This window comes from Equus quagga, chromosome 13 (assembly GCF_021613505.1).
Source record: "Equus quagga isolate Etosha38 chromosome 13, UCLA_HA_Equagga_1.0, whole genome shotgun sequence".
In the NCBI taxonomy this organism is placed as follows: Eukaryota; Metazoa; Chordata; class Mammalia; order Perissodactyla; family Equidae; genus Equus; species Equus quagga.
Genome location: NC_060279.1, coordinates 98,662,956 through 98,689,320, shown reverse-complemented (window position 1 = coordinate 98,689,320; position 26,365 = coordinate 98,662,956). Strand labels below are relative to the sequence as shown.

Below are 26,365 nucleotides of genomic sequence, written 5' to 3'. Positions count from 1 at the left end.
CGTAGTGTGAGCCTTTGATCCCTGGCAGCTACTGTTACTGTTTTTATTATCAGGTGTCTCTTCCTATGAGTTGTCAGCCCCAAGCTGGGCTCTGTTTTATAAATAGAGGCAGCTGGGGTGTGTGAGCTGGGCCCCAAGCCCACTCCTCTGCTAGTCAGCTGTGGCCGGGACTCCGGGCTGCTCTCCAGAAGGTCGTCAGGGAGGGTGCTGAGTTACAGCGGGAGGGGGACGTGCAGAAACACGCGGGGGGAGCAGGGAAGGGAGACTCCCCTTTAGTAGAGGTGTGGATCTGTGGCTCTGCCAGGAAGAGACTTCCTGTGCGTCTTCATGCATCAGCTCAGAAGACCCCTTCCTGGGGAAGCTCTCTTGACCCCCCTCAGCTGGGGTGGTCACCTCCTCTGGGCTCCGCAGGCATCTAGTCTTCCCCTCACCTCAGCCCTGGTCACTCTGCCTGTGCTTCCCTCATCACCCCTGACCCGCTGCGCTGTCACTGCTGGAGTGTTGGGAGCCCCCGGAGGGTAGTGTCTTGGTCACTGCTGTGTCCCCAGCATCACCCAGCAAAGGGCTGGGCACAAAGTGGGCGCAGAGCAAAGATTTGGTGAGTAGCTAAGGACCCTTACTCCGTCCATTGGCACAAGGTACCCCTGCCCCTGTGCTGTCCCTTGTTGTGAATTAGGTGTCCCCTCCAGGTGGCCGCAACCCCACTCCAGAGCGCACGATTGGGTGAATGGAGCGAGGACTGGATTCGGGTTGTCCCCTTGTCCCCTCAGCCACGTGCCCTGATGCAGTCCGTGCACAGTCTTCGCAGCGGGGCGCCTTGGCCCTGAGGAGTTAGGGGGCGACACCGCGGTCCGCGAGCGGAGAAGACGGTTCGGATTCTCTCGAACACAGGGAGCCGCCACTCCTGGGAGGAAGAGAGGGAAGAAGGGACGGAAGGAAAGGAAGGATGGTCCCCAGCCCCCACCCTTTCCAGCCTGTTGGTCTGCTGGATCCCGGAGCTCTGGGCTCCACCCTCTTGGTACACACGAACACCTGGCGGCGGGGCGTGCCTCAGTTTCCCGGAGGCGGAGCGTCCTTCCCCCGCCGCCCCTCCCCGTTCCCTCTCCTTCCTCTTTGGGGCGCTTGTGGCCGCGGCCCGAGCGCTCCCGGAACTGAGGCTGGGCGCCCGGCCGTCGGGAGGCGGGGGCCACGTCAGCCGGGCGGCCGGGGGCTCCGCGGGGCGCGGGCGGCGCGGGCCATGCGGCAGGGCGCGCTGCTGGCGGGCGCGCTGGCGGTCTACACCGCGTACCTGGTGCTGGGCGCGCTGCTGGTGGCGCGGCTGGAGGGGCCGCACGAAGCGCGGCTCCGAGCCGAGCTGGGGGCGCAGCGCGAGCAGCTGCTGCGGCGCAGCCCGTGCGTGGCCGCCCCGGCCCTGGACGCCTTCGTGGAGCGGGTGCTGGCGGCCGGACGGCTGGGGCGCGCCGCGCTCGCCAACGCCTCCGGGCCCGCCAACGCCTCGGACCCCGCCTGGGACTTCGCCTCGGCTCTCTTCTTCGCCAGCACGCTGGTCACCACCGTGGGTAAGTGAGCCGCGCCCGGATTCCCGCAGCCGGCGAGGACCCGGCACCCCCACCACGTCCCCGCAGCCATCACGAAATACCCCTATCCCAGCGGATCACTCCCAGTCCGCTGGGGGCCCAGGATCCCCTCCAAACCCCTCATCGAGGACCCGGGACCCACACTCGTGGGATCTGGCCCGCTTCAGGGAACTCCCATCCAAGCCTTTCCCCCAGCAGGAAGTCCCTGGGTTCCTTCTGGGACTCGGGCCTCCCTCCCAGTACCTTCCAGTGAGTATCTGGGACCCCGTTCCCAGGTCCGTCCAGTCCCCTCTGGGCCTAGGGCTACCTTCAGAGACCTCCAGCAAGGACCTGGGACCCTCGGCCTGAGATCCTCACCCCCCTGGACGGGGACCTCAGCCATGCAAGGACCCCTGTCCCCTCTGGGCTCAGACCACCATCTCCTCCGACAGTGGCCCCTGACTCTCCAGATGTGTCCTTCCGGGACGCCAATTGGGAAGCCCTACCCCAACCTCCTGCTGACCCTGGTGCCCCAGTGAGGACCCTGAATCTCCAGACCCTCTCAGGGCGCCGTCACTAAAGACCCCACTGCCAGTAGAGATCCCTCAGCAAGGACCTGGTGCCCCCACCTGAGACTTCCACCCCTCTGGCCCTAGACCGCGCCCCAGCAAGGGCCCCTTCCCTCCTCCAGACCAAGGACCACCCCATCCTCGTACTCCCCAGCAGGTAGTCCTGACTCACACATGGGACCCCTCTCCCCATACCCCATTCCATCTTGACAGCACCCCTGTCTTGGGAAGCCCAGTGGGGCACCCCCTCTCCATTCTGGACCTGGGACTTCCAATTCAGCAGCCCCTAACTGTGGACATGTGAGAGGGACCCACCGTGGAGGGGGCCAGAGCGCCCTCCAGGAAGGACCACTGACTGTTTCCCACCAGAAGCCCCCAGCCAGGACTCTGCCCCTTCAGTCCCTGACCTGCCTGCAGCAAGAAGGCTGACTCCCCACCGGGGCCTTTTGAACCCGAGAAGCCCTGGGCGAGGCTCTCATCCCTCACCGGGCCCTGACTCCCCTCGGCGAGGGCCCCAGAACGACCTGGACCCCCTTGCAGGGGCCCCAGAGCTCTGTACACTGAGAGCAGAATCCCAGCCCCCTCCACATGCACACACAGGATGCCAGCATCTGCCACGCTGGATTTCCCAAGGGAATCTCCTGGGGACCAGGGACCCTTCAGTCTCCTCCAGACTGACAGCTGGGACTTCCCTCTCCACCTTAACACTGCCCCAGCCTGCTGTGGACCGGAAATTCTCCCCCCATCAAGGACGCCCTGGGCCCTCTGCACCCCAGTATCCACTCAAGACCCTTACTGCCCACCCTGGACTAGCGAGGACCTGAGACATGGTCCCCCATCGTCCCCTCAGCAGTGCCTGTCCCCTTCATGCCCCCTCAGGCATCCTTGCCTGAGGACTCCCCTCCCCATCCCATTTGTGATCCAGAAAACGCCCTGCTGGTGCCTGTCCCCTCCTTTCTGTGGACCCAGGGCACCCCCCCCACCCCCAACGCTGCCGCCCCTGCAGGTGGGACCAACCCCCTCCCCAACCCTCCCAGGGAAATCCCTGCCCAGTGGGCCCTGCAGACCTGGGAAACCCCAGCATGCTGGGCCTCCCCCTGTGCCTCCCCAGCCCCCACACTTCCTCTTTGTCTCTTTGCCTGGGATTTGGACAGGGGAGGGGGTGAGGCTGGGGCTGGGCTAGCCCGCACTCCTCCCCGAGGCTGTGGCCGTGGCCGTGGCCTTGGGTGCCCTGTTGTGTGGACCGGCAGACCAAGGCCACAGGCAGCGGGCCTAGCAGGGCCAGATGCTTCTCACAGCCTCTGGAATTCGCGACCTTCCCCGGGGCTTCTCTTCCCCTGCTGGCTGGGCCTGCCTGACTTGCTCCTGGGCTTGGCTGGGTCACATCAGTGTCTCCCTCTGCCTCCGCCCAGATCCAGAAGTCCTCCCAGGCGGGACAGGCGAAGAAGCCACTCGAGGCAGGCACAGCCTCGGTTCAGATCCCTGCTGAGCCACTGCTCGTTTCTGGGCTGGTGCCTCCCCTCGTCTGTAAAATGGGGCTACTAATGCTCCCCCTTCATGTAATAGTCGTATGCCTGGCAGAGTCTTACAAATGGGCTTTTACTCACTTAATCGGCACAGCAGCCTGTGAGGCAGGTACCATTGGTGGCCCTGTTTTTTTAGCCATGGAAACGGAGACCCAGAGAGGTTGGATAACTTGCCCAAGGTCACACAGCTCGGAAGGTATACAATCCCTAGTTCTTAACCAACACTCTGCACCACCTCTTGGGCTTGCACAAAAGAGGGGGATGTATGTGCATGGTAAAAGAAAAATTATTCGGAGAGAGATGGAACTCAACTCCAAATATGGCGAAGACAGCTGGGGGTTTAGAGCCGAGAGCAGAGGGAGGGATCGGTGGATGGAGAGTGACTCAGAGGAGACAGCGAGGGTGGGGGATTCTGGCTCAACTGGCTTGAGAGGATTCTTGCTAAAGACAGGCCAAGGACTGAGATCAAAGGACTCGGGTCTGAAGGGCAGAGGAGGAGGAACTTGATGAGATGTCTAGAGTGGGGGCATCCTTCCGGAACCGACTTAGGGCTCCTGCTGACCCCGGGCCTGGTTGAGCAGAGGGCCCAGCGGGGCCACATGAATTTGGTCAGAGAGGGAGTCCTGTCAGCGTGAAGCACTGCTCCCGGTCACGGAGCTTTCCTGATGCTCGGTGGCCGCCGTCATTGCTGGCGAGGCCGGGAAGCCAAAGGTCCTTCGGAGGCTCCTCTCCCACAGCATCCCTGGTCCTGTCGGCCCACCCGGAACGGGGAGTCGGGAGCGAGGAAGCCAGCAGCGCCGTCCTGGTGACTCTTCCCACGCCCTGTCCCCACCTGGGAGGATTATCATTGTCACATTTGAGGAAGCCCGTTTGGCAGTACACTGGGGAAACTGAGGCTCAGAGAGGAGAAGTCCTGTGGCCAAGGTCATGCAGAGAATAAGGGGCAAAGCGCTGACCAGGATTTGACTCTTCGAGGCTCCTGGCCCCCGTCCTGACTCTATATAACTTTTCTGTTTATAAGGATTTTGGGTCCTTTGCAAGCTTGTCGTTTCAGCCAGGCTGCTGGCATTTCTCCATCAAAATCCTTGTCTTCATGAGGGCTGGAGCCATAAGGGATCCATCTCAAAGCACAGTTATTTACGTAAGATGCAAGTTTCTTTTTTCTTTGTTTTTTTGAGATTGGCGCCTGAGCTGACATTTGTTGCCAATCTTCTTTTTTTTCCTTCTCCCCAGAGCCCCCCAGTACATAGTTGTATATTCTAGTTGTAGGTCCTTCTGGCTCTGCTATGTGGACGCCACCTCAGCATGGCTTCATGAGCGGTGCCATGTCTGCGCCCAGGATCCGAACCAGTGAAACCCTAGGCCGCCAAAGTGGAGTGCACAAACCCAACCACTCGGCCCCAGGGCTGGCCCCCAAGATGGAAGTTTCTTTTTTTGGTGAGGAAGATTGTCCCTGAGCTAACATCTGTGCCAATCTTCCTCTTTTTTTTTTTCCTCCCCAAAGCCCCAGTGCATGGTTGTATATCCTAGTTGCAAGTCCTTCTACTTCTATGTGAGTCCTTGCCACAACATGACAACTGACAGACGGGTGGCGTGGCTCTGTGACCAGGAACTTTAACTGGGCCCTCAGGGCTGGCTCCCCAGTTCTTTTTTAATTGTGGTAAAATACACATCACTTAAAATTTACTATCCTTTTTTTCCTCCCAAAGCCCCAGCACATAGTTGTCTATCCTCGTTGTAAGTCCTTCCAGCTCTTCTATGTGGGACGCCGCCACAGCACAGCCTGATGGGCGGTGTGCGGGTCCACACCCAGCACCTGAACCGGCGAACTCCCGGCGGCTGAAGCGGAGTGCGCGAACTTAACCACCACGCCACCGGGCCGGCCCCTAAAATTTACTATCTTAACCATTTTTATGTGTACACTTCAGTGGTATTAAGCACATTCACATTGTCGTGCAACCATCACCACTGTCCATCTCCAGAACTCTTGCAAAACTGAAATTCTACGCCCATTAAACCCTGACTCCCCAGGCCCCGGCCCCCACTGTTCCATGTGAACTTGCCCACTCTAGGAACCTCATATAAGAGGAATCTTACAGCAGTTGTCTTTTTGGGACTGGCTTATTTCATTTAGCCTGATGTCCTCAAGGCTCATCCACGGTGGAGCACATGTCAGGGTTTCCTTCCTTTTTATGGCTGAATAATATTCCATCGTATGTATGTACCGCATTTTGTTCATCCAGCCATTTATAGATGGACACTTGGGTCGCTTCCACCTTTTGGCCGTTGGGAATGATGCCGCTGTGAACGTGGTGGTACAGGTGTCTCTTCAAGCCCCCGCTTTCCGTTCTTTTGAGTCTATAACACCTGAGGACCCTCCTGCCTGGAAGACGGGTGCAGGGGAATGGCCGCCGTGTGTGCAGGGTTTCGGTGTGTATAGGGGGTCCTATAGCCCCATGGCCCACCCCGGGTACTACTGACCACAGGCTGGATCTGCAGCCTCTTGGGCGAGACGTCTTACTGTCAACACAAAGCAGGCCCCTCGGCACCCCTGTCCTGTCTCCGAGCCTTTGGTGTGCCTAGTTTGGGAAATAAAGAGACCTTAGATTCCACATCGCCAAAGCGAGTCCTCCCAACAGCTAGGTTTCCCCGTATCATATGTCTGTTTGCAGAACTCACACCCACACCGACCTTCCTCGTTCCCACCGTCCTCGGGAGCCCAGGGGGGCTGGTCACGCCCATGGTAGCGTGGAGGAAACTGAGGCTCCGAGCCAGGCCAGAGCCTGCGCCCGTCATTCTTTCTTTGACTATTGATCGAGCGCCCACTCTGGGCCTGAGACCAGGGCTCCAGCGGTGACAAAACGGACAGAAGTGCTGCCCCCCGGGAGCTGGCGCCCAGAGACAGACAGGAACTAATAAGGAAACTGTCTATTATGCTAGAAGGTGTTGAGGCCATGAAGACAAACACAAGTGGGTTTGGTAAGAGGGTGGAACGGTTTAAAATAAGGTGGTCAGGGAAGGCCTGAAAAAGGGACATTTGATCAAAGACCTGAAAGGAGGAAAGAAAGGGAGCCACGTGGGTGCCGGGGGAACCTCGGAGAGAGGACGGTCCGTGCAAAGGCCCTGGGATGGGAGGGTATTGCCCTGTCGCACTGTGTGGGGCCTCGTGGGTCACAGTGAGCACTTTATCCTTTTACCCAAGTGGGAGGCAGCCACGGGAGGGCTCTGAGCAGCTGAACTCGGGTGTCCACAGCTTCCCTCTGGCTGCTTGTGGGAAACAGACGGGTCAAGGGCGGGGGGAGAAAGGAGGCAAGGGAGGAGGCTGCCGGGGTTGGCAGGACCAGGTGGGGGCCGTGGGGGGGGGGGGGGGGGGGCGGGCGGGCTCGATGTGTAATTTGAAGGTTGAGACGACAGGATGTGCCGACAGATGGAAAGTGGGTGTGAGTGACGAGGGACTCAGGGTGACCCCAAGGCTCCTGGCCTGAACAGCCGCAAGGATGGCGGTGCTATCACCTGAGATGAGAGACTGGAAGGGCAGCTTCAAGGGTGAAATGAGTCTCCGTTTGGGGTGAGCCCGGGCCTGAAGGGAGGTGCTGAGCGGGCAGGACGTCCCCTTGCTCCCACAGGCTACGGGTACACGACGCCGCTGACTGACGCGGGCAAGGCCTTTTCCATCGCCTTTGCGCTCCTGGGCGTGCCCGTCACCATGCTGCTGCTGACCGCCTCGGCCCAGCGCCTGTCGCTGCTGCTGACCCACGCGCCCCTGTCCTGGCTGAGCACGCGATGGGGCTGGGACCGCCGGCGCGCAGCCCGCTGGCACCTGGTGGGCCTGCTGGGGGTCGTAGTGGCCCTCTGCTTCCTGGTGCCAGCTGCGGTCTTTGCCCACCTCGAGGAGACCTGGAGCTTCCTGGACGCCTTCTACTTCTGCTTCATTTCACTGTCCACCATCGGCCTGGGGGACTACGTGCCCGGAGAGGCCCCTGGCCAGCCCCACCGGGCCCTCTACAAGGTGCTGGTCACAGGTGAGGGCAGTGGCTGGCTGGGGATGGGAGGGCGGGGGCACAGCCTGGCTCTGGAGGCTCTGAGGGGGACTGCCCTGTCCCAGGGGGGAGTTGAAGGGCACGGCCCCACCCTGGGGGTCCTATAGCCCCATGGCCCACCCCGGGGGTCTGAGTCCTCCCATCGGCCCTCCGCCATCTCCACAGCCTACCTCTTCCTGGGCCTGGTGGCCATGGTGCTCCTGCTGCAGACCTTCCGCCGCGTGTCCGACCTTCACGGCCTCACAGAGCTCATCCTGCTGCCCAGCGTGGACCCTGCCAGCATCAGGGAGGAGGATGACGATCGAGTGGACATTCTGGGCCCCCCACCTGAGCCGCGCCAGCAACTCATGGCCGGCTCCCACACCAACTATGCCTCCATCCCCAGGTAGCAGGGCCAGTTCCCAGGCTGGAGGGAGCTGGTCTGGAACATTCTAGAATATCCGCGAGCACATGCCGGTGTTCCTGAGGCATCGCCACCAACCGTCCGTCCTTTGTCTTATGTGTCCCGGCTCCCCCCGGGCGCCGACACTGCCTTGTCCTCCCTTCCCCTTCTCTCATTGTCCCCTCTGTGCCTCCCTGGCTTCCTCACCATCTTCACGTCTGGTTCTTTTACTCACTCCATCAGCCTCTCTCTCCCAGCCACTTGTCACCTGCGTGTTGCACCCGGCTCTGGGCTTGGACCTCATTTCTGGCACTGGCTCGCTCACTATACCTCGGGCAAGTGACCGCCCCTCTCTGCACCTTGATCTCCTCATCTGTCAAGTGGGGAGAATATAGTCACTCATCCACAGCTCCCTCCTCCATGCCGGGCAGTGCTCGGGACACAGTACTGGTCGAGATGGCCTCACCCTGCTCCCAGGGGGGCTCACAGTCCAGGGAGGTAGACAGACCCGTCCCCACACAGTGACAGCCCAGAATGGGCAGGACCTCAGTAGGGGAGGCAGTGTGGTCAGGGCTGTGATGGAGGCAGCACAGGGAATCACCTAATCCCACCTGGAAGGTCAGGGAAGGCTTCCTGGAGGAAGTGACAACTTGACTCAGCCTTGAAATATGAGGAGTAGTCGGGGGAGGAAAGTGTACTTGACATTTTCCTTAAGTGACTCCAGGAAGCCAGACCCATGCGGAGAGCCCTGGTAGCCCCCAGTGCTGGAATCTTCCTCAGCCACCCAGCAGGAGGATGCCACAGGATCCCAGCCTGGACACCACGGTGACTGCTGTCCCCGCTCCCCTAGCGCCCTGTCCCAGCCCAGCTGCATCCCGCCTCCGCCCTCGGGCGGTCCCTTCCCCTCTGTTTCTCAGTTCCCTCCCCTGTGAAATGGCCGCAATAACAGTGCTGACTTCCAAAGAGGATGTAGGGACCCTGCTCTGTTGTCTGTGCCGCTGTCTTTGGCCAGGCCCTTCACATAGAAGGAAGATTATATCATCGCCCTGTTTGCACAGATGAGGAAACTGAGGCACGGGGAGGGGAGGGCCCTTGTCGTGGACTCAGAGCTAGGAGGGGACAGATTTTCCATTTACTCCCTGAGATATGCTCCCTCCCGAGACGGTACGTCAGTGACAGCACTTCTGCCCAAGGCCGGTCCTGAGCTGTCACCTCGACCACGCCCTTGGGGGTGGCAGAAGGGCTGGGGCCTTTGGGCTGAGCCTGCCGATTAGGTAGACAAGTAGAAAGGGCAGGGAGGGCGTCCCGGCAGAAGGGCCTGTGTGCACGGCCTGGGGGAGGAAAGCATGTGGACATCGGCTTCCTGCACAGTTTCTGTGACTGGCATGCAAGGGAGTGGGGGAAGGAGGGTGTGGCGGTAAACACGGGCACAGCTTAGGTGTCCTCAAGTGACAAGCTTGGGAACTTGCCCTCTTTCTTGAGGGCACTAGAGAGCCATGGAAAGGCTTTGAGCAGGAGAGGGTCATGGCTGGGCTTGTGCCTTGGAAAGAGCCCCCTAGCTTCTCTGTGGACTTAGAACAGAGTGGGAGACCAAGGCCGGGTGTCCAGCGGAGGGTGGGGCGGGAACCAAGCAGGAGGCCATGGGGCTGGGCAGGGCCAAGGGGAGGCGGGGGGTGGGGGGTGGAGGGGTGCTCCACAGGCCTTACAGACTTGGGAGGGACAAGGCCAGGGAAGGGCCCAAGGGATGGTCAGCTGCCCCTGAGATGGGGACCTGGGAGAAAGAACAGGTTTGAAGGGGAGACGCTTAGGCTAGTTTGGAACATGGTGGGTGTGAGGGACTAAAGAGACCCCCAGGGATGGGGCTCAGGGGATGGGGTTGGGGGGCGGTCGGGGCTGGAGACAGATGAGGGAACCGAGGCCATGAGGGGGGTGTGGCAGCCCAGGGTGGGAGTGAAGAGAGAAGACCAGGCTTGAGAAATCAGCCGTAAGGAAAGGATCAGTAAGGAAAGATTTGGCTGCAGGGAACAAAGTCCTGACTGGCGCTGGCTGAAACAATGAGATAACTGTAGATTGCACATCCCCAGAGTTGGGCAGACCTCTGGTCATGACACAGTCCACAGCTCCAGGAGGGTCTTGTGGCCCCAGGGTTCCTCTCTCTCTACTCTGCCACTCTCAGCTGAAGGCTTGGCTCCCACACGGGCTCCCCTCACAGCCCCAAAGTGGCTGCCACAGGTCCGGGCATCACAACCAGCCGTAATTTCTAGTGCAAGAAGACAGGGGCATCTCTTCCTGTGTCTCTTTGGAAACAAGGAAACCTTTTCCCAAAGCCTCCCAGCAGACTTCTCTTCCATCTCGTTGGCCAAAATTGGCTCACATGCCCGAACCAATCATTGGCTAGAGTGATGGAGCCACCATGATTAGCTTGGATTCCTCAAAATTCTCCCTGCCCCTGGGACTGAGGTTTCGGTTTGGAGGCTAGTGAATACTTGAGCAAAACTGGGCTTCTATTAGAAAGGCAGAAGGTCGGGAGAATGCTAAAAAGTCACACAAGATTGTTTTAATGCCAATGGTGGGAAACACATGGGATTTACCAGGTGCCAGGCACTGTTCCAAGCCCTTGATACATAATAATTTATTTTTTTAAAATCTTTTTATTTTATTTTACTTTTTTTCCTTTTTCTCCCCAAAGCCCCCGGGTACATAGTTGTATATTTTAGTTGTGAGTCCTTCTAGCTGTGGCATGTGGGATGCTGCCTCAGCGTGGTTTGATGAGCAGTGCCATGTCCGCGCCCAGGATTCGAACCAATGAAACACTGGGCCGCCTGCAGTGGAGCGCGTGAACTCAACCACTCGGCCACGGGGCCGGCCCCCATAATAATTAATTTAACCCTCTCAGCAACTCCGAGTTACGTACGTTCTCTACATTACAGGTGAGGAAAGGAGGTCCACAGAGGTTAAGTAACTTATCCAAGGTCACACAGGAAGTGCAAAACTGGGATTTGAACAAGGTTTTGGTGGATCACCTTGTCCCACGGAGGCTCAGAAACATCCGCTGTCCAGCTCTTTCTCGGCCTCCCAGCCTTCCTGGCTCCTCCGTGCGCTCACTGTCGACCTTGCTGCTGAAGTCAGCGGCTGGGTGGGGAGGCAGTTGCTTCTCCTCTTCTCGAGGGTGGTCCTTGTGGGATCTGGCTTTTGCTCTTCACCGCTTCTCCTTCCAAATTCCTCTAGAAAAAGAACCCAGGCCCTGTTCAGTTCAAGACCTTAAGAAAAAAATGTGCGTGCTACAAAACTGACAAAGTACGAAAGAGCGGAGAGTGGAGAGTCAGCATTTCTCTCGCACGCAGGCTGTGGTCACTGAGGTCTCCTTCCAGCCATGGAGCAGCACTGTATGTGTGTGTGTGTGTGTGTGTGTGTGTGTGTGTGTTTCACTTTTTCCTTTCCCTCTACACAAGTGGTACCTAGTATGGTGAGGTGCTCAGTTACAGACTCTGGAGGCAAAGTTCCTGCTGTAAATCTCAACTCTGTGCCTCCCCAGCTCTGTGGCTCTGGGCAAGTGGGTTCACCTCCCTGGACCTCAGTTTGCTCATCCATGAAATGGGACGATAACAGCACCTACCTCGTGGGCTTGTTAGAGAATTAAGCAACTTAATATCTGGAAAGCTCTTCGAACAGTGTCTGGGCCTCAATAAACTGGTAGCTAATGACTATTATTCTCTTGTCTGCACCTTGCCTTATTGTATGTTATATGTAAATATATAATGTTTCTATCCTTTTTCCAATACTATACTCAGTTTTGCACCTGGCGTTTCTCACCAAGCCCGTGTAGTCCAGAGATCGTTCCAGAGACACACAGGAGGTCTCAGATCCTTTTTGACGTCTGCAGAGCCTCCTCTAGGACCCGCGTGCCATAAACTATTTCCATGTCTGGTTAATGGACATACGTGGTTGCCAGTCTTTCGCTGCCATAAATGATGCTGCAAAGCGTACCTTGGGCCGTCAAGATGGAACGAAGCCTCCTGTTCCTGGAGGGGCTGTATTGCTGAGCGCGGGGTGCCAGGAGGAGACCCCAGGCTCTCTGACTCTGCGCAACGGCAAGGGCTCAGGTACGCAGCCGCTGATTCCCTCAGATGAAGTCACCCCTCCCTGACCTGTGGGCGCGGGCTGGGGCGCAGAGACTTCCATCCTCCGTTCATTTACATAGAACACCTATTCTGCGCTGTGTCCGACTGAGTTGGGGTCAACAGTGCCCAGGAAGGCCGTGATGCTGTGGAAACAGACCCGTTCCTAGACAGTCACGGCCTAGGGTGGTCGGGGGAGCGGTGGGGGCTGGTCCTGTGGCCCAGACACGACCGAAGGAAGGAAAGCGGGCAGCCGGGGCGGCGTCACGCCAGAAGCTGGTAGAGCGCGTGCAGTCCGGGGGGGAGCCGGAGCTCGCCCCATCAGGGATGTCCACGCCGCCCGGTGTGGCTGGGCTGGGGCCTACAGAGAGAGCACGTGAGTCAGACAGGAAGGACGGCGGGGAGGAGGTTCCGCAGGGCTCTGCAAACCAGCTGAGCATGGTGTTTCCTCGAGGTCCTGGCGAGTCACGCAGGGGACGGGAGCGCTGGCTCCCAAGGGGTGGTCCCCAGACCGCCAACATCAGCATCAGCTGGAATTGCCAGCCAGCAATGCAAATCCTCGAGCCCCGCCTCAGACCCGCCGAAGCAAAAACTCGCGCGGAGCCGCAGCACCTGCTCCAACCAGTCCTCCTGGGAAAGCTCGGACGCCACGGGGTGGAGCCAAGCCAGCGGCGCGGCTCATCCAGAGGTCACGCCGGGAGTCACACTGTCGGGCATCAGGACCCAAAAGAAACTTGTTAACTTATTGAATATTTGCTTGTGCCGCACGCTCTGCACGTGTCATCTTACAGACTTCCCACGATAACTGTTTTTGTCCCTGTTCTGTCGAGGAGGGTGTTAAGCCGCAGTCAGAACAGCTCCTACAAGGAGACCCACCTTATTTTTTAGGAGTAAAACTTTCGATGGGAAAGCCTGATTGCGCAGAAGGACGGCTGCGCATAACCAATGGAAACTCCTCGAAGGCCCTCCGCGCGTACACGCCGCCTCCAGCGCCCCCTGCCGGCCGGGCCACGCGCCCGCCGCGGGCGCCCGGAGGGATACGCGTTGCCATGGAGACGCGCGCGGAGCGACCTCGTGGAGGCGGGTGGCGGCGGTGGAAGTGCGGGCGGCCATCTTGAAACCGGGCAAGAGGGGCGGGACTGGAGCGGCCGAGTGACGGTTGACCGGTTTTAACCAAGTGACTGGTACCGCGGGGCGGGGGAAAGAGGGAGGTGCCTGGGGCCATCCCAGGGAGGGAGGCGGGGGGCGGGGGAGGGATTAAGAAGGGGCGGGGAGGGGAGGGGGCGAAGAGGAGGGAGGAGGCTGGGGAGAGGGAGGAGAGGCGAGGACCGAGCCGAGGAGGGGAGGGGCGGAGAAAGGGCGGGGCGAGGAGGAGGGGGCTATGAGGAGGGGCGGGGTAGAAGGGGCGGAGCGCTGAGCCGGCAGCCGTCCAGGGCATGGAAACGGATGGTGAGAAGGGGCGGGGCGAAAAGGTGTTGCGGTTCCCGGGGAAGGTGAGGATCGGGAAGTTGCCGAGCGACAAAGGAGCGCCGGCGGTGCAAGAGGAGAAGGTGCAGGGAGAGGCGAGGGCGAAAGGCGAGCAGAGGGAGAAAGGCGAGCAGAGGGAGAAAGGAGAGGACAGGGCGAAAGGCGAGGACAGGGCGAAAGGCGAGGACAGGGCGAAAAGAGAGAACAGGGCGAAAGGAGAGGACAGGGCGAAAGGCGAGGACAGGGCGAAAGGAGAGGACAGGGCGAAAGGCGAGCAGAGGGGGAAAGGCGAGCAGAAGGAGAAAGGAGAGGACAGGGCGAAAGGAGAGGACAGGGCGAAAGGAGAGGACAGGGCGAAAGGCGAGGACAGGGCGAAAGGCGAGGACAGGGCGAAAGGAGAGGACAGGGCGAAAGGTGAGCAGAGGGCGAAAGGCGAGGAGGGATCCCGCAGCGTGGGGAAGGCCGGGGGCGAGAAGCGATCTGAAGGCAAACAGAAGGTCTCGAAAGAGAAGGGGCGGGGCCATAGGCGGGGGCGGGGCGAGGAGCATCCTCGGGAAGAACAGCGCGCCCAGGACGAGGGGAAAGGGCGGGTAGATAAGGGGCGGGTCGAAGAACAGGATCGGGTCGAGGAAAAACGGCGGAAGGAGTGGAAGCGGAGCGAGGAGCAAGCTCCGGGCGAGAAACAGAGGCAGGGACAGGGGAAGGGGCGGGGCGTGGGGAAGGGGCGGGGCGTTGGGAAGGGGCGGGACCAGGACCGAGAGAGGGGCGAGGCTAGGTGCAGGAGCCTGTACCTGGGCAGGACCACAGCGAGGAGAAGGGGGCGGTGCGAAGAGAACTGGGGGGGCAGGTCAAGACGAGGGGGCGGAGCCAGGTGCAGGTGCGCGACCAGAGGCAGTAGCCGGATTGGGGAAAATAGGAGGGGCGCAGCCAAAGCGAGAAACACAGACCGAGACCACGAGAAGAGTAGGGGCGGGATGCAGAGCAGGGGCGGAGCAAAGAACAAGTGTGGGCCAGGGTTAAGGGCGAGGAGGCGGGGCGAAACCAGGAGCAGGGCCGTGGCCAGGAGCCAAAGTAGAGGCGGGACCTGGAGTCACAGAGGTGGGATCCAAAATAGGAGCAGATGCAGGGCGTGGGGCAGGGGCGAAGTCTGGGGCAGAGGCGGAGCCAGGAGCAGAAGCTGGGATGGAGCCGGGAGGAAGAGGAGGGATGGAGCCAGGAGCAAGTGCAGAGGCGGAGCCAGGAGCAGAAGCTGGGATGGAGCCGGGAGGAAGAGCAGGGATGGAGCCAGGAGCAAGTGCAGAGGCGGAGCCAGGAGCAGAAGCTGGGATGGAGCCGGGAGGAAGAGCAAGGATGGAGCCAGGAGCAAGAGCAGAGGTGGAGCCAGGAGCAAGAGCCGGGATGGAGCCGGGAGCAAGAGCAGGGGCGGGGCCCGGAGCAAGAGCCGGAGCGGGGCCCCAAGTCCGAGCAGAGGCGGGGCCAGGAGCAGGGGCGGGGCGAGGCGCAGGAGCGAGGCGGGGTCTCAGAAGACGGCCCCCCAGCGCAGTCTGGCCGGTGGTTGTTGACCCCGGCCTTCCCCAGGGTCCAGCCGCGTTGCGCGCTGCCCCGCGATGTTCCCTGCTGGGCCTGCGTGGCCGCGACTCCGAGTCCTGCGGGCGCTGTGGGCACTGCTGGCGGTGCTGTGGGCGCCGTGGAGGCTGTTGGCGATGCACGAGATCCACACGTGCAACTGGCAGGTTGTCCTAAACCAGTTCACGACGGTCGGCAAGGAGGGCGAGAGCGACCGCTTCTCCGATCAAGAGCCCCTGGACACAGTGGACAGCATGTTCAGCCAGCTGGTGGACGCGCCCATCAACCGGGACGAGGTGAGGGGCCCGGGGTCAGGGGAACGGGAGAGGTCCTGGACCCGCACCCCTCTGGGCTCTGGACGTTTGCCCAACCTCTGCTTGCAGAAATACCTGGGCTTCCCTTACTACCTGAAGATAAACTACACCTGCAAGGGCAAGGTAAGTGGGTGCAGCAGGGGTCATCCTGTATGGGCCTCAGTTTCCCCATCTGTAACCTTTTAATAGTGGTGGTGCCTCCAGACCCTGGGGACCTTAAGGATTCAAGAAGATCCCTGTATCCCACCAGATAGATGCTCAAGTAAGCTTTTTTTTTTTTTTTTTTTTCCCATTAAAAAAAATTGAGACATAATTCACATACCACAAAATTCACCATTTCAAGTGTACGGTGCAATCGTTTTTAGTATATTCACAAAGTTGTGCAATCAGCATCATTATCTAATTCCAGAACATTTCATCACCTCAAAAAGAAACTGTACCCCCATCCCTCCAGGTCCTGGAGACCACTAATCTACTTTCTGTCCCTCTGAACTTGCTTATTCTGGACATTTCGTAGAAATGGAATCCTATACAATATGGCTTCTTTCACTTAGCTGGTTTTCAAGGTTCATGTATGTATGTTGTAGGCTGTGTCCGTATTTCCTTTGTATGGCTGATAATGTTAAACTGTTTGGAGGTGCATTTTGTTTATCCATTCATTCCTTGGTGGACATTTGGGTTATTGCCACTCTTTTTTTTGGCTGGTATGAACAATGCTGCTATGAACATGCGTGTGCAAGTTTTTGTGCAAACATTTTTCAGCTCTCTTCTGTACCCCTGTGGGGATGGAATTTCTAGGTCATGTGCTGAGTCTGTTTCACTTCTGAGGAACTGCCACGGGGGTTTCCAGAGCAGCTGCGCTAGTCGACATTCCTATCAGCAATGTGTGAGGGTTCCAGCTTCTCTACAGCCTCACCCAGCCCTGTTACTGTCCGCCTTTCTGGTTATAGCCATCTTAGTGTGTGTGAAATGGTACCTCCTGTGGTTTTGATTTGCATTTCCCTCATAACTATGATGTTGAACATCTTTTCATATACTCATTAGCAGTTTATCTTTCTTCTTTGGAGAAATGTCTATTTGGATCCTTTGCCCATTTATAAAATGGTTGTCTTTTTATTGTTGTGTTGTAAAATGTCTTTACATATTCTGGATACTAGTTCCTCATCAGATATAGGAATTGTAAATATTTTGTCACATTCTGTGGGTTGTCTTTTCACTTTTTTGATGGTGTCCTTTGAAGCACGAAATTTTTATGTTTATTGAGGTATAATTCACATACCACAAAATAGCACCAACGTCTTTAATTTTGATGAAATCCAATTTATCAATTTTTTTCTTTTGTTGCTCATGTTTTTGGTGTTGTCTCAGAAGGCCTTGACCCACCGAGGATCAGGAAGATTTACTCCCATGTTTTCTTCTAAGAGTTTTTTAGTTTTAGCTCTTATATTTAGGTCTTTGATCCACATGGAGTTAATTTTTGTATATGGTGTGAGGTAGGGGTCCAGCTTTTGTATGTGATTATCCAGTACCATTTGTTGAAAACATTATTCTTTCTTTGTTGAATTGTCTTGGCACCCTTGTCAAAAATCAATAGGCCATACATGCAAGGATTTCTTTCTGGGAATAACTGTATTCCATTGTTCTATGTGTCCATCCATATGCCAGCACCACACAGTCTTGATTACTCTAGCTTCGTAGTATGTTCAAATTGGGGAGTTTGAGTCCTCCAACTTTGTTTCTCTTTTTAAAGATTGTTTTGGCTCCAGTAAGCTTTTAGAGGACAGTAGAACATTGTAGTCTAGACCAGGCTGCAGACCTGGGTTGGAATATGCCACTGACTAACACTGATTTGGAGGGAGCATAGCGTGATAGATAATACTTTGGGCTCTGGAGCCAGGCTGCCTGGGTTCACACAGCTGCTACAAAACAGCTGTGTGATCTCAGGCAAGTTACTTAACTTCTCTGTATCAAAGTTTCCTCATCCTTAGCAAGGGTTCCATCATGATCATACCCACTTCATGAAATGATTGAATATGTGCGAAGCACCTAGCACAGGGCTTCAGAGGGCTCAGTGCACGACAGCAACAAGTTTCCAGAATGTGACCTCAGGTAGAGAGTTTTACTCCATGAACCTTCTCTCCTTATCTGTAAAAGTTTGATAATAGTACCTTTACTGTTCATTCAACACCTACCATGGGTCAGATCCTCTTTGTTTACAATGGGAGGGATACAATGATCAACAACAGGCCATGTTTTTCTTATGGATTCAGCCCACCAGGGAAGCAGACAATCAGCAAGTAAATATATAAAATAATTTATGTGGGGCCGTGGTGTCGTGATTAAGTTTGTGTGCTCCACTTCAGCAGCCTGGGGTTCACCGGTTCAGATCCCGGGTGTGGACCTATGCAGCACTCATCAAGCCACGCTGTGGTGGCATCCCACATAAATTAGAGGAGCATGGGCAGGGATGTTAGCTCAGGGCTAATCTTCCTCAGCAAAAAGAGGAAGACTGGCAATGGATGTTAGCTTGGCCCATCTTCCTCACCAAAATAATAATAATAATAATAATTTATGACAGTAACCAGTGCGACGAAGAAGAAAATAAAATGAGGCGATATGTTAGAAAGGAGGTGTTAGCCGGGTGGTTGAGCAGAGACCTGAATGGTGGAAAAGGACGACCATGCGGAGAACTGGGGGAAGCAGTCCAGGCGGAGGGAACAGCAGCGCCACAGCCGAAGTAGGGAAGAAGCCCATGTGGCTGTGGCAGTGAGCCAGGGGGCAGTGGAGGAGACAGGCCAGGGAGGGGATGGGGCAGAGTCTTAAGGCCTCGGGGACCACAGTGAGGACTTGGCTTCAGGAGAAGGTTCTTGGCGGAGGTGGGAGGAGGGACGCACTCTGACGCAGGTGTTCCCGCACTCCCACCTGCTGTGGGGGAGCAGAGCAAGCAAGAAGAGGCTGTGCATGGTCCAAGCAGGAGTCGAGGGTGGACAGGGACACCGTCGCCCTGACAGGGAGGAGGTCACCCCCCGCCAGTACCTGCTGCCCTGCGATTGGAAGCCCAGAGGCAGGGCTGGGACAGGTGTGGCCAGCAGGACTGGAAGGGCCCTGGCCAGGGCACTCCTCAGGATGGAGGCCTGTGTGAAGGTGGTTGTGCAGCCCACCCCCAGCCCTGCCCACAGTGGCCTGAGCGCAGCCGTCTCTTGGGGATGCTTCTGAGCCTTTGCTTATGCTGTTCCATCCACTGGCACACCCCTCTCCTTCCCGCCTTCCGTCTCCACTCTAAGCCCTGCCTGCCCTTCTCAGTGCAGCCAGGACCCTGGCATCTCTGGGGGGGCGTCCCTGCTGCTCCCTCGGCCTCGTCCCCAGTTCCTTTCTGTCTAACTGTGCTATCCCACTCTCATTCCGGGCCCCAGCCCCAAACCTGGCCATCCTCTGACCGCTGCGGGTGGCAGAGGGTCTAACTTCTGCAGGGAGGGTGGAGGCCTCAAGCGCGGCCCAGGAATCGCTGCTGTGAGGGGAGAGGCTCCTGGCAGTTCCGGGTCCTGGGTTTATCCCCACCTCACATTTTGCTCATCTCGTGCCCCACTTCCCTGTGCATTCCCTACATCCAAATTCTGTCTGAAGACCTTGGCTCTGGACTCACTTCCTCCAGGAAGGCCTCCTGACTCCCTCCACAGCCCCTCTGCCCCTCCCGTGGCCTAGCCCCCACCCCAGCCCCAAACCTGCACCAGGTTCTCTGACCTTCCAGTGGTGGAGAATCTGTTCTCCCCACCCAGCCCAGGAAGACAGGCCACTAAAGGTGGGGTCAAGGCAGGGGGACCCAGAGGCTATCTTAAGGATACGTCTGTGGGGCCATCTTGCCCTCAGTCCTCCGAGGCCCTGGTGCGCAAGGGCCACCTGACGGGGCTGAAGCCCGTGGTGCTGGTCACCTTCCAGTCCCCAGTCAACTTCCATCACTGGAAGATAGAGCAGCTGCAGATCCAGATGGAGGCGGCTCCTTTCCCCAACAAAGGTGGGCCTGGGGGCACCCTGAGGGGTCGCAGCCTGGCAGAGGTGTTGGGGGATTGCTGGGGGCCCCAGCAGGGTCCATGACCTCGAGGGGAGGCTGGGGTCATCAGAGGGGCCCACGGCCTGGCGGGGAGGTGGGTGGTGTTGGGGGCCGCAGAGGGGTCTACGCACTGGAGGGAGGGCACGGGGAGCCCCCAGCAGGTTCCACGGCCTAGGCGGGGCCACACAAAGGCTGCAGTGTGGTCCGGGGCGCAGAGGGGGCCTGGGGAGTTGCAGGGAGATCCCGGGGTCCTGTGGCCTGGGGGAGCCGCGGGGAGCCCGCAGCCTCAGGGCCCGGTGCCTGCGCAGGGGGCTGCGCCACGGAGGAGGTGTGCGCCATGAGCTGGTACACGCCCATGCCCGTCAAGAACGGCAGCGTGCTCATGCGCGTGGACGTCAGCAGCAACGGCCTGGGGCCCTTCGTTCCCAAGCAAAGGTGCCCTTTCCCAAGCCCGGGGCGGGGGTGGGGGGGGCGGGGAGGGTGGTAGACTCCGGGAGGGACGTCCCAACCCCAGGTGCCCAAGAAGCTGGGAGACCAGAGGGAGGGAACAGAGCGGGGATGGCTGTGGGCCGCGGCGGGAGCGCTGACCCCGGGACCGTCGCCGTGCCTGCCCCACGCCTGCGCCAGGTTCCAGGTGAACATCAACGGCTTCCTGCAGAGGCAGCAAGGCGACACCCCCCAGTTCACTGTGGGAAATGAGGTGAGCGCGGCCGCGGGCTGGGGCGGACCCCGCGCGGAGCACGTACTGCGCCAGGCCCCGGGGAGGGCGACTGCTCTGCCCGGGACCCGTCTCCTGACGGTCTTGCATGATGGTGACCGTGTGAGGGAAGGCGCGCCCAGGGGCCCATTGTAAAGAGGGGAAACCGAGGCCCCAAAGGGCTGGCGCCGTTTGCCCAGTCTCCGCACGTACATACGGCCCCAGACTTGAAGCTGGGTCTGCCCGACCCCTGCACCCATGTTCTTCATCACTGTGCATTCATTCACTCCCTCATTCGTTCAAGCAGCAGCCTCTTCCCGGGCACACGGTGTGCCACCAAGGGAACACAACAGTGACACACAGACACACAGCCCTGCCCCCCTAGAGCTGACATTCTAGTGGGAGAGGCAAACACCAAAGCAGTAAATGGGAAATCGAGTAAATTCCACAGTAGGCTAAGAGGTGGTAAGTGCTTGGGAGAAAGTCTGGAGGGAGGGGAGCTGGGTCTGTGCAGGAGGGGGTTGTCCTGTTCAGTGGAGGGGTCAAGAAAGGCATAACGGAGAAGGCTGATACTTGAGTGAAGCCTTGAAGGAGGAGAGTAGGGAATCGTGCAAAAGCCAGGGAAGAGCATTCCATACAGAGGGAACAGCCAGTGCAAAGGCCCTGAGGTGGGAACACACTTGGTGAGTCTGCACAGCAGAGAGGAGGCCCATGTGGCTGGAGTGAGGGAGCCAGGGGGGAGTGGGGGGCTAAGGTCAGAGAGGTGACGGGGCAGATTGTGTCAGGTGAGGACTTTGGCTTTTAGCCCAAATGAGATGGCGGAGCCCATGGAGGCCGGAGAGGGCTGAGCAGCCCCGCGCCCCTCCCCCGCAGCTCTTCCACCTGATCCCGCGGTACTTTGTGAACGTGCCGTCGAGGCCCTTGTGGTACACGGTGGACCAGTCTCCCGTGCTCATCCTGGGCGGCATTCCCGAGGAGAAGTCCATCCTCCTGACCGACACCAGCTTCAAGGACTTCTTTCTGGTGGAGGTGAGTGGGGCGGGACAGACCAGGGGCTGGGGCCTCTGGAAGGGCCTGGGCCACAGCCCCTAAAACGGGGTGGGGCCTGGGGCTACAGAGGGGGTCCCCAAAGACCTTCCAGCCCCGTGAGGGGCAAAGGGCATGGAGGAAAGACAGACAGCAGCCGGACAGCCTGGGTTCAAATCCTGGTTCTGCCCCCTCCTGGCCCGTGACCTGGGGCAAGTCACTTCGCCCACCCAGGCCTCAGAGTCCCCATCCGTAAACGGGAGTGGCGTTTCTGTTCGCCTCATCGGACCGCTGTGAGCACTGTGTCAGTCAATATCGGCAGACCCAGAATGCGACTGTACCGTGGGAGTCACAGCTGTGATTGTGTGTCGGTCTGCCGTTTGTAATTCTGGAATCCAAAAAGCTGTGAAAACTGTGTTTTCACAAGTTTGGGACTGAAACCTATTTGTTGAGAAAGCCTGACCCGAGCTAACAAAGGCTCTTTGTAGTCTTTCTGCATCCCACTTAGATATTCTGCATTTCACATTCGGATGCCGCCCTGCAGAAAGATTAAGGGGTCTGATTATGGGGTGCTGCTTAGGGCTTACACATGGATGGTATATATGTGCCACATTACCTTGTAAACGCTGGAATATTTTGAACTGCAATATACCTTGGGCTCCAAATTCGGCCTTGTGAGTCTATTCTATTAGAATTGGGGAAGGAGTGTCTGAAGAAGGTTCTTTTGGTGTGAATGACTGAAACACGTTTGAGCTGGTGCAGCTGTTGGCAGAATTCCGGCCCAGTTTGGTTTAAGAAGAGAAATGGATTTAGTAGGTGCACCTAACAGCAAAGCCCGGGCACAGATCAGGCTTCAGGTCTGGCTTGATTGGGGCTCAAATGAAGACTCCAGCTTTCAGTTCCTCTTCTTCTGGTTAAGCCCCATCCTCAAAGTGGCTCATATCATCCCAACTTGCAGGCCAGAGGGTGGGAGCATCTATTTCCTAAATAGCTTAAAAAAAAAGCTGATATTTATTTCCTTGGTCCTGATTGGTGCAGCTTGGGTCATGTGTCACCAGATCATGGGATGCGCCAGCTGGCTTAGCACAGGTCGTAAACTCCCTCCTAATGAGGAGGGCGGGGAAGACAAGAAGCAGAGAAAGAATCGCTCCCCAGAAGTCAGGGTAGCTTTGCCACAAGTTGGGGGGAAGGAGATGCTGGTCGTTAATTGTGTCCGAGATAACAATTTTGCATCACAGCAACCCCATAAGATTGCCTGGACCTCCTCCCTCCCAGGTGGAAAGCGCCCCTATGACTTCTTAGAACCAAGTGGATTAATGCTCTCCCGGTTCCCTCTAGCTCTGAATTCCTGGTTCCACTGAATTTGTTCAGTTCACGGACCCTCTCCCTGTCCTGTGCCAGCTCCCTCTGTCCTGGGCGAGTCTTTCAGACATCGCTCAGTTTTCACAAGCCCTGGACCCAAACCCTCCCACAGGGGGCGCGCGGCTGCTATGGTGATGCGGAGGGCAGAGAGGGGGTTCCTGTCACAGCAACAAGAAGTTCCGTTTGAACTTCAGGCATCCTGATCCTTGTGCCTTTTTTAAACAAAGATTCATCAAGGTGAATATCATAAAATTAGCCATTTTAAAGTGACTAATTTAGTGCTATTTACTACTGTGCATTCGTATGTGCAACCACCACCTGGTTCCAGAGAATTTCCATCCCTCCCAAGTAAAAGCCCATTTCCTCTCATTCTCGAATCACGGGGATTTCTCCCACATTGCTGTCTCCGCTATTTTCCTCCTCCCGTTTCAGCTCCCTGCTCCTTCCCCGACTGCCCCTAGGAGTGCTCCCCCTGCGCGGCCCTGCGTGGGTCAGGTTTAGATGCTGTAACAGAGACCCCTGAAAGGGAGCAGCTGAAATAGATGCTATTGCTCATTCTCGTCACAGTCCAGAAGTCAGGACCCCAGGTCCTGTCCGTTTTCCTGGTTCGCCATCCTCTAGGCCCCAGGTGTTGATCTCATCTGTGTGGTCGGAGCTGGGTCAGGCCCACATCCATCTTCCAGCCAATGGGAAGGGCAAAGAGCAGAAGTGGAGGGCAAGCTATTTTCTTTTCAGCAAATTTCACTTACATTCCACTAGTGAGGAGTCAGTCACTTGGCTACATCCAACTGCAAAGGAGTCTGGGAAATACAATTTCTACCTGGGTGGTGCATGCCTTGCTAAAGCTCACTTACCAAAGAATATGGGGGAAATGGATTTGGGAGCTCAACTAGCCATCTGCCAAAAGTGGGAGAGGAAATTTGTTGGTTCATATAACCAAAAAAAAATTCAGGACTTCAGGTCCAGCTTGACCCAGGAGTTCAAACAATGTCACCAAGACTGAATTTCTTTCTCTTCATCTCTTGGACCTGATTCTGCTGTATGGACTTTATGCTCAAAACAGCCCTGTACTCTGGAACGGCCGAGGCTGTGTCCTCTCTGTGGGCAGAGGCCCACCTTCAGTGGGAAAGATCTTTGCCATTACGCCCTAACTCCCAAATCACACATTTCCTTCCACTTGGTGTGGCTTAGACCTTTTGCCCACTTGGACTAAGTCATGGCCAGGAAAACCCAACCCGCTGCTTATGGAGTTAAACGAGTCAGAAGTCTCAAACTTTGCTCAAATAAGGAGTCCAGCTGACTCACAGCTTTTTTCCCTCTCCTCTCATATGTGGGCAAAGAGGGGAAGGTGGTGATCCTCTTCTAGCTTCACAAAGAAAATTTCCAAGTATTTGTTCCAGAAAACAGAGGCATCACTTCCAACATTAACAGGGTAACACATTAAGTATGACAGCTAACCAAAGTGACAGACTTAGAGGGTACAGGGTAGTTTCACCAGGCACAGCAACAGCCTCTGTAGTCTGGATTGCAAGACTTTTTTAGAAATAACATTTGCACGGGCCCTCTTTTGGTGCTGAATAGTGTAGGAGAAGTGAGAATGTTCAGTTCTCCTTAACTTGATGAAATTTCCCTCAGCAGCAGATCCTAGTGTTTTGCTTTGATTTTTCTTTTTTCTTTCTTTCTTTCTTTCTTTCTTTTCTTTTTTTTTTTTTTTTGCTGAGGAAGATTGGCCCTGAGCAAACACCCCTGCCAGTCTTCCTCTATTTTGTTTGGGGGTCGCTGCCACAGCATGGCTGCTGATGAGTGGTATAGGTCTGTGCCCAGGAACTGAACCTGGGCTGCCGAAGTGGAGTGCACTGAACTTAACCACTAGGCTATGGAACCAGCCCCTGATTTATACTCTTTATTGGAAAAGTTAATGGAAAATTCCACTTTTTGGTGGAAAATTTCAATCTGACACAAAAGTAGAGAGAATAGTATGATGAACCCAGCTTCAATAATTATCAGCATTTTCCTTTTTTTTTTTTTTTTTTGGCCATCATTTTTTTTATTTCCTGGAGTATTTTAAGGAAAATTTCAGCCATCATACCATTTCATCTGTAAGTTCTTGAAATACTCGAAGAAGTATCTCTAACACATGAGGACTTTTAAAAAATAAAATCACAATGCCATTATGGTACCCAGCAAAATTAGCAATAACCCCTTAATATCATCTAACCCAGCCATGGTCAATTTTCCCCAATTATCTAAAAATGTCTTTTAAAGTTGGTTTGTTTGAATCAGGATCAATATGTTGCATTGGTTGTTAAGTCTTTTAATGGTCTTCTCACCTGTAAGTCTGTTCCTCCCAACCAACCACCCTTTTTTCAGGCAATTTAAGAAGCCAGGCCTTTTGTCCTATGGAATTTAGCTGCTTGCTTCTTCGTGGAATCATTAACTTGTGCCTCTGACCCCGTGTATTAGTCTGAGCAGCCTGCCCTAACAAAATACCACAGACTACGTGGCTTAAACAACAGAAATTTGTATTCTCATAGTTCTGGAGGCTGGATGTCCAAGGCCTAGGTGTCAGCAGGGTTGGTTTCTGATGAGGCCTCTCTCCTCACCTGTGATGTCTCTTCCTCTTCTGTTTTTTTGCTGAGGAAGATTTGCCCTGAGCTAACATCTGTTGCCCATCTTCCTCTATTTTGTATGTGAGCCCCTGCCACAGCATGGCCGCTGACAAATGGTGTTGGTCTGCCCCCAGGAGCCAAACCAGGCCAGCGAAGCCAAGCATGCTGAACCACTGGGGCTGGCCTGCCTGCTCTTCCTCTTCATATAAGAACCACAGTCCCTGGCCCGGTGGCCCAGTGGTTAAGTTTGTGCGCTCTGCTTTGGTGGCCCAGGGTTTCGCCAGTTCGAATCCTGGGCATGGACATGACACCACTCATCAGGCCATGCTGAGGTGGCATCCCACACACTGCAACTAGAAGGACCACAACTAAAAAAAAAATACACAACTATGTACCAGGGGCTTTGCGAGAAAAAGGAAAAGTAAAATCTTTTTTTTAAAAAAAGAACCCCAGTCCAATAGGATTAGGGCCCCACCCTTATGACATCATGGGACCTTAATTATCTCCTTAAAGGCCCTATCTGCAAATACAGTCACATTGGGTGTGTCAACTTGAAAAGCAAATTTACCTGTTATTTTATCTCAAAATAAGTTTATTTGGGACTAACCAAAAGAATTGCAATTGAGGAGGTGCATGCTACAGTGAACTGCAGGTGAATCCAGAAAACAAAGGAGGGGAGCTGCTTTTTGGGGTGGGGGGTTGGGAAAGATTAGCCCTGAGCTAACATCTGCTGCCAATCCTCCTCTTTTTGCTGAGGAAGACTGGCCCTGAACTAACATCCACGCCCATGTTCCTCTACTTTATATGTCGGACGCCTGCCACAGCATGGTGTGCCAAGCTGTGCTATGTCTGCACCCGGGATCCAAACCAGCAAACCCCAGCCGCTGAAGCAGAACATGGGCACTTAACCGTTGAGCCCTTGGGCCTACCCAGAGCTGCTTTTATACAGAAAAAGGGCAATATGGAGGGACTGTTGTAAGGGGAAGTCCATTGGGGGAAAGTAACAGTTCAGGGCGGCAAGGGCTTCTCATTGGCTGAGCTGTGGCATTTCTCATTGGCTGAGCTGTAGTGTTTCTCATTGGCTG

The 26,365-nt window shown here is 56.5% G+C and overlaps 2 protein-coding genes across 3 annotated transcripts in view; both read left to right on the top strand.

Moving 5' to 3' along the window:
* Positions 1-1,130: 1,130 nt before the first annotated feature.
* Positions 1,131-10,774, top strand: KCNK6 (potassium two pore domain channel subfamily K member 6). The gene is made up of 3 exons (XM_046683361.1): positions 1,131-1,559; positions 7,278-7,673; positions 7,857-10,774. The coding sequence occupies exons 1-3, from the start codon at positions 1,238-1,240 to the stop codon at positions 8,078-8,080; spliced, it is 942 nt and encodes a 313-aa protein (XP_046539317.1). The 5' UTR covers positions 1,131-1,237; the 3' UTR covers positions 8,081-10,774.
* Positions 10,775-13,616: 2,842 nt separating this feature from the next.
* Positions 13,617-26,365, top strand: part of CATSPERG (cation channel sperm associated auxiliary subunit gamma) — a 26,929-nt gene continuing 14,180 nt past the window's right edge. For both annotated transcript variants that reach the window (XR_006891601.1, XM_046682876.1), the window contains exons 1-7: positions 13,617-13,640; positions 15,237-15,520; positions 15,608-15,661; positions 19,406-19,550; positions 19,895-20,021; positions 20,214-20,286; positions 21,157-21,312. Coding sequence is in view for 1 of the 2 variants with exons in the window: in XM_046682876.1 (XP_046538832.1) it covers positions 13,628-13,640; positions 15,237-15,520; positions 15,608-15,661; positions 19,406-19,550; positions 19,895-20,021; positions 20,214-20,286; positions 21,157-21,312 (852 nt within the window). In the remaining variant the exon portion in view is untranslated. The remainder of the gene's footprint in view (positions 13,641-15,236; positions 15,521-15,607; positions 15,662-19,405; positions 19,551-19,894; positions 20,022-20,213; positions 20,287-21,156; positions 21,313-26,365) is intronic.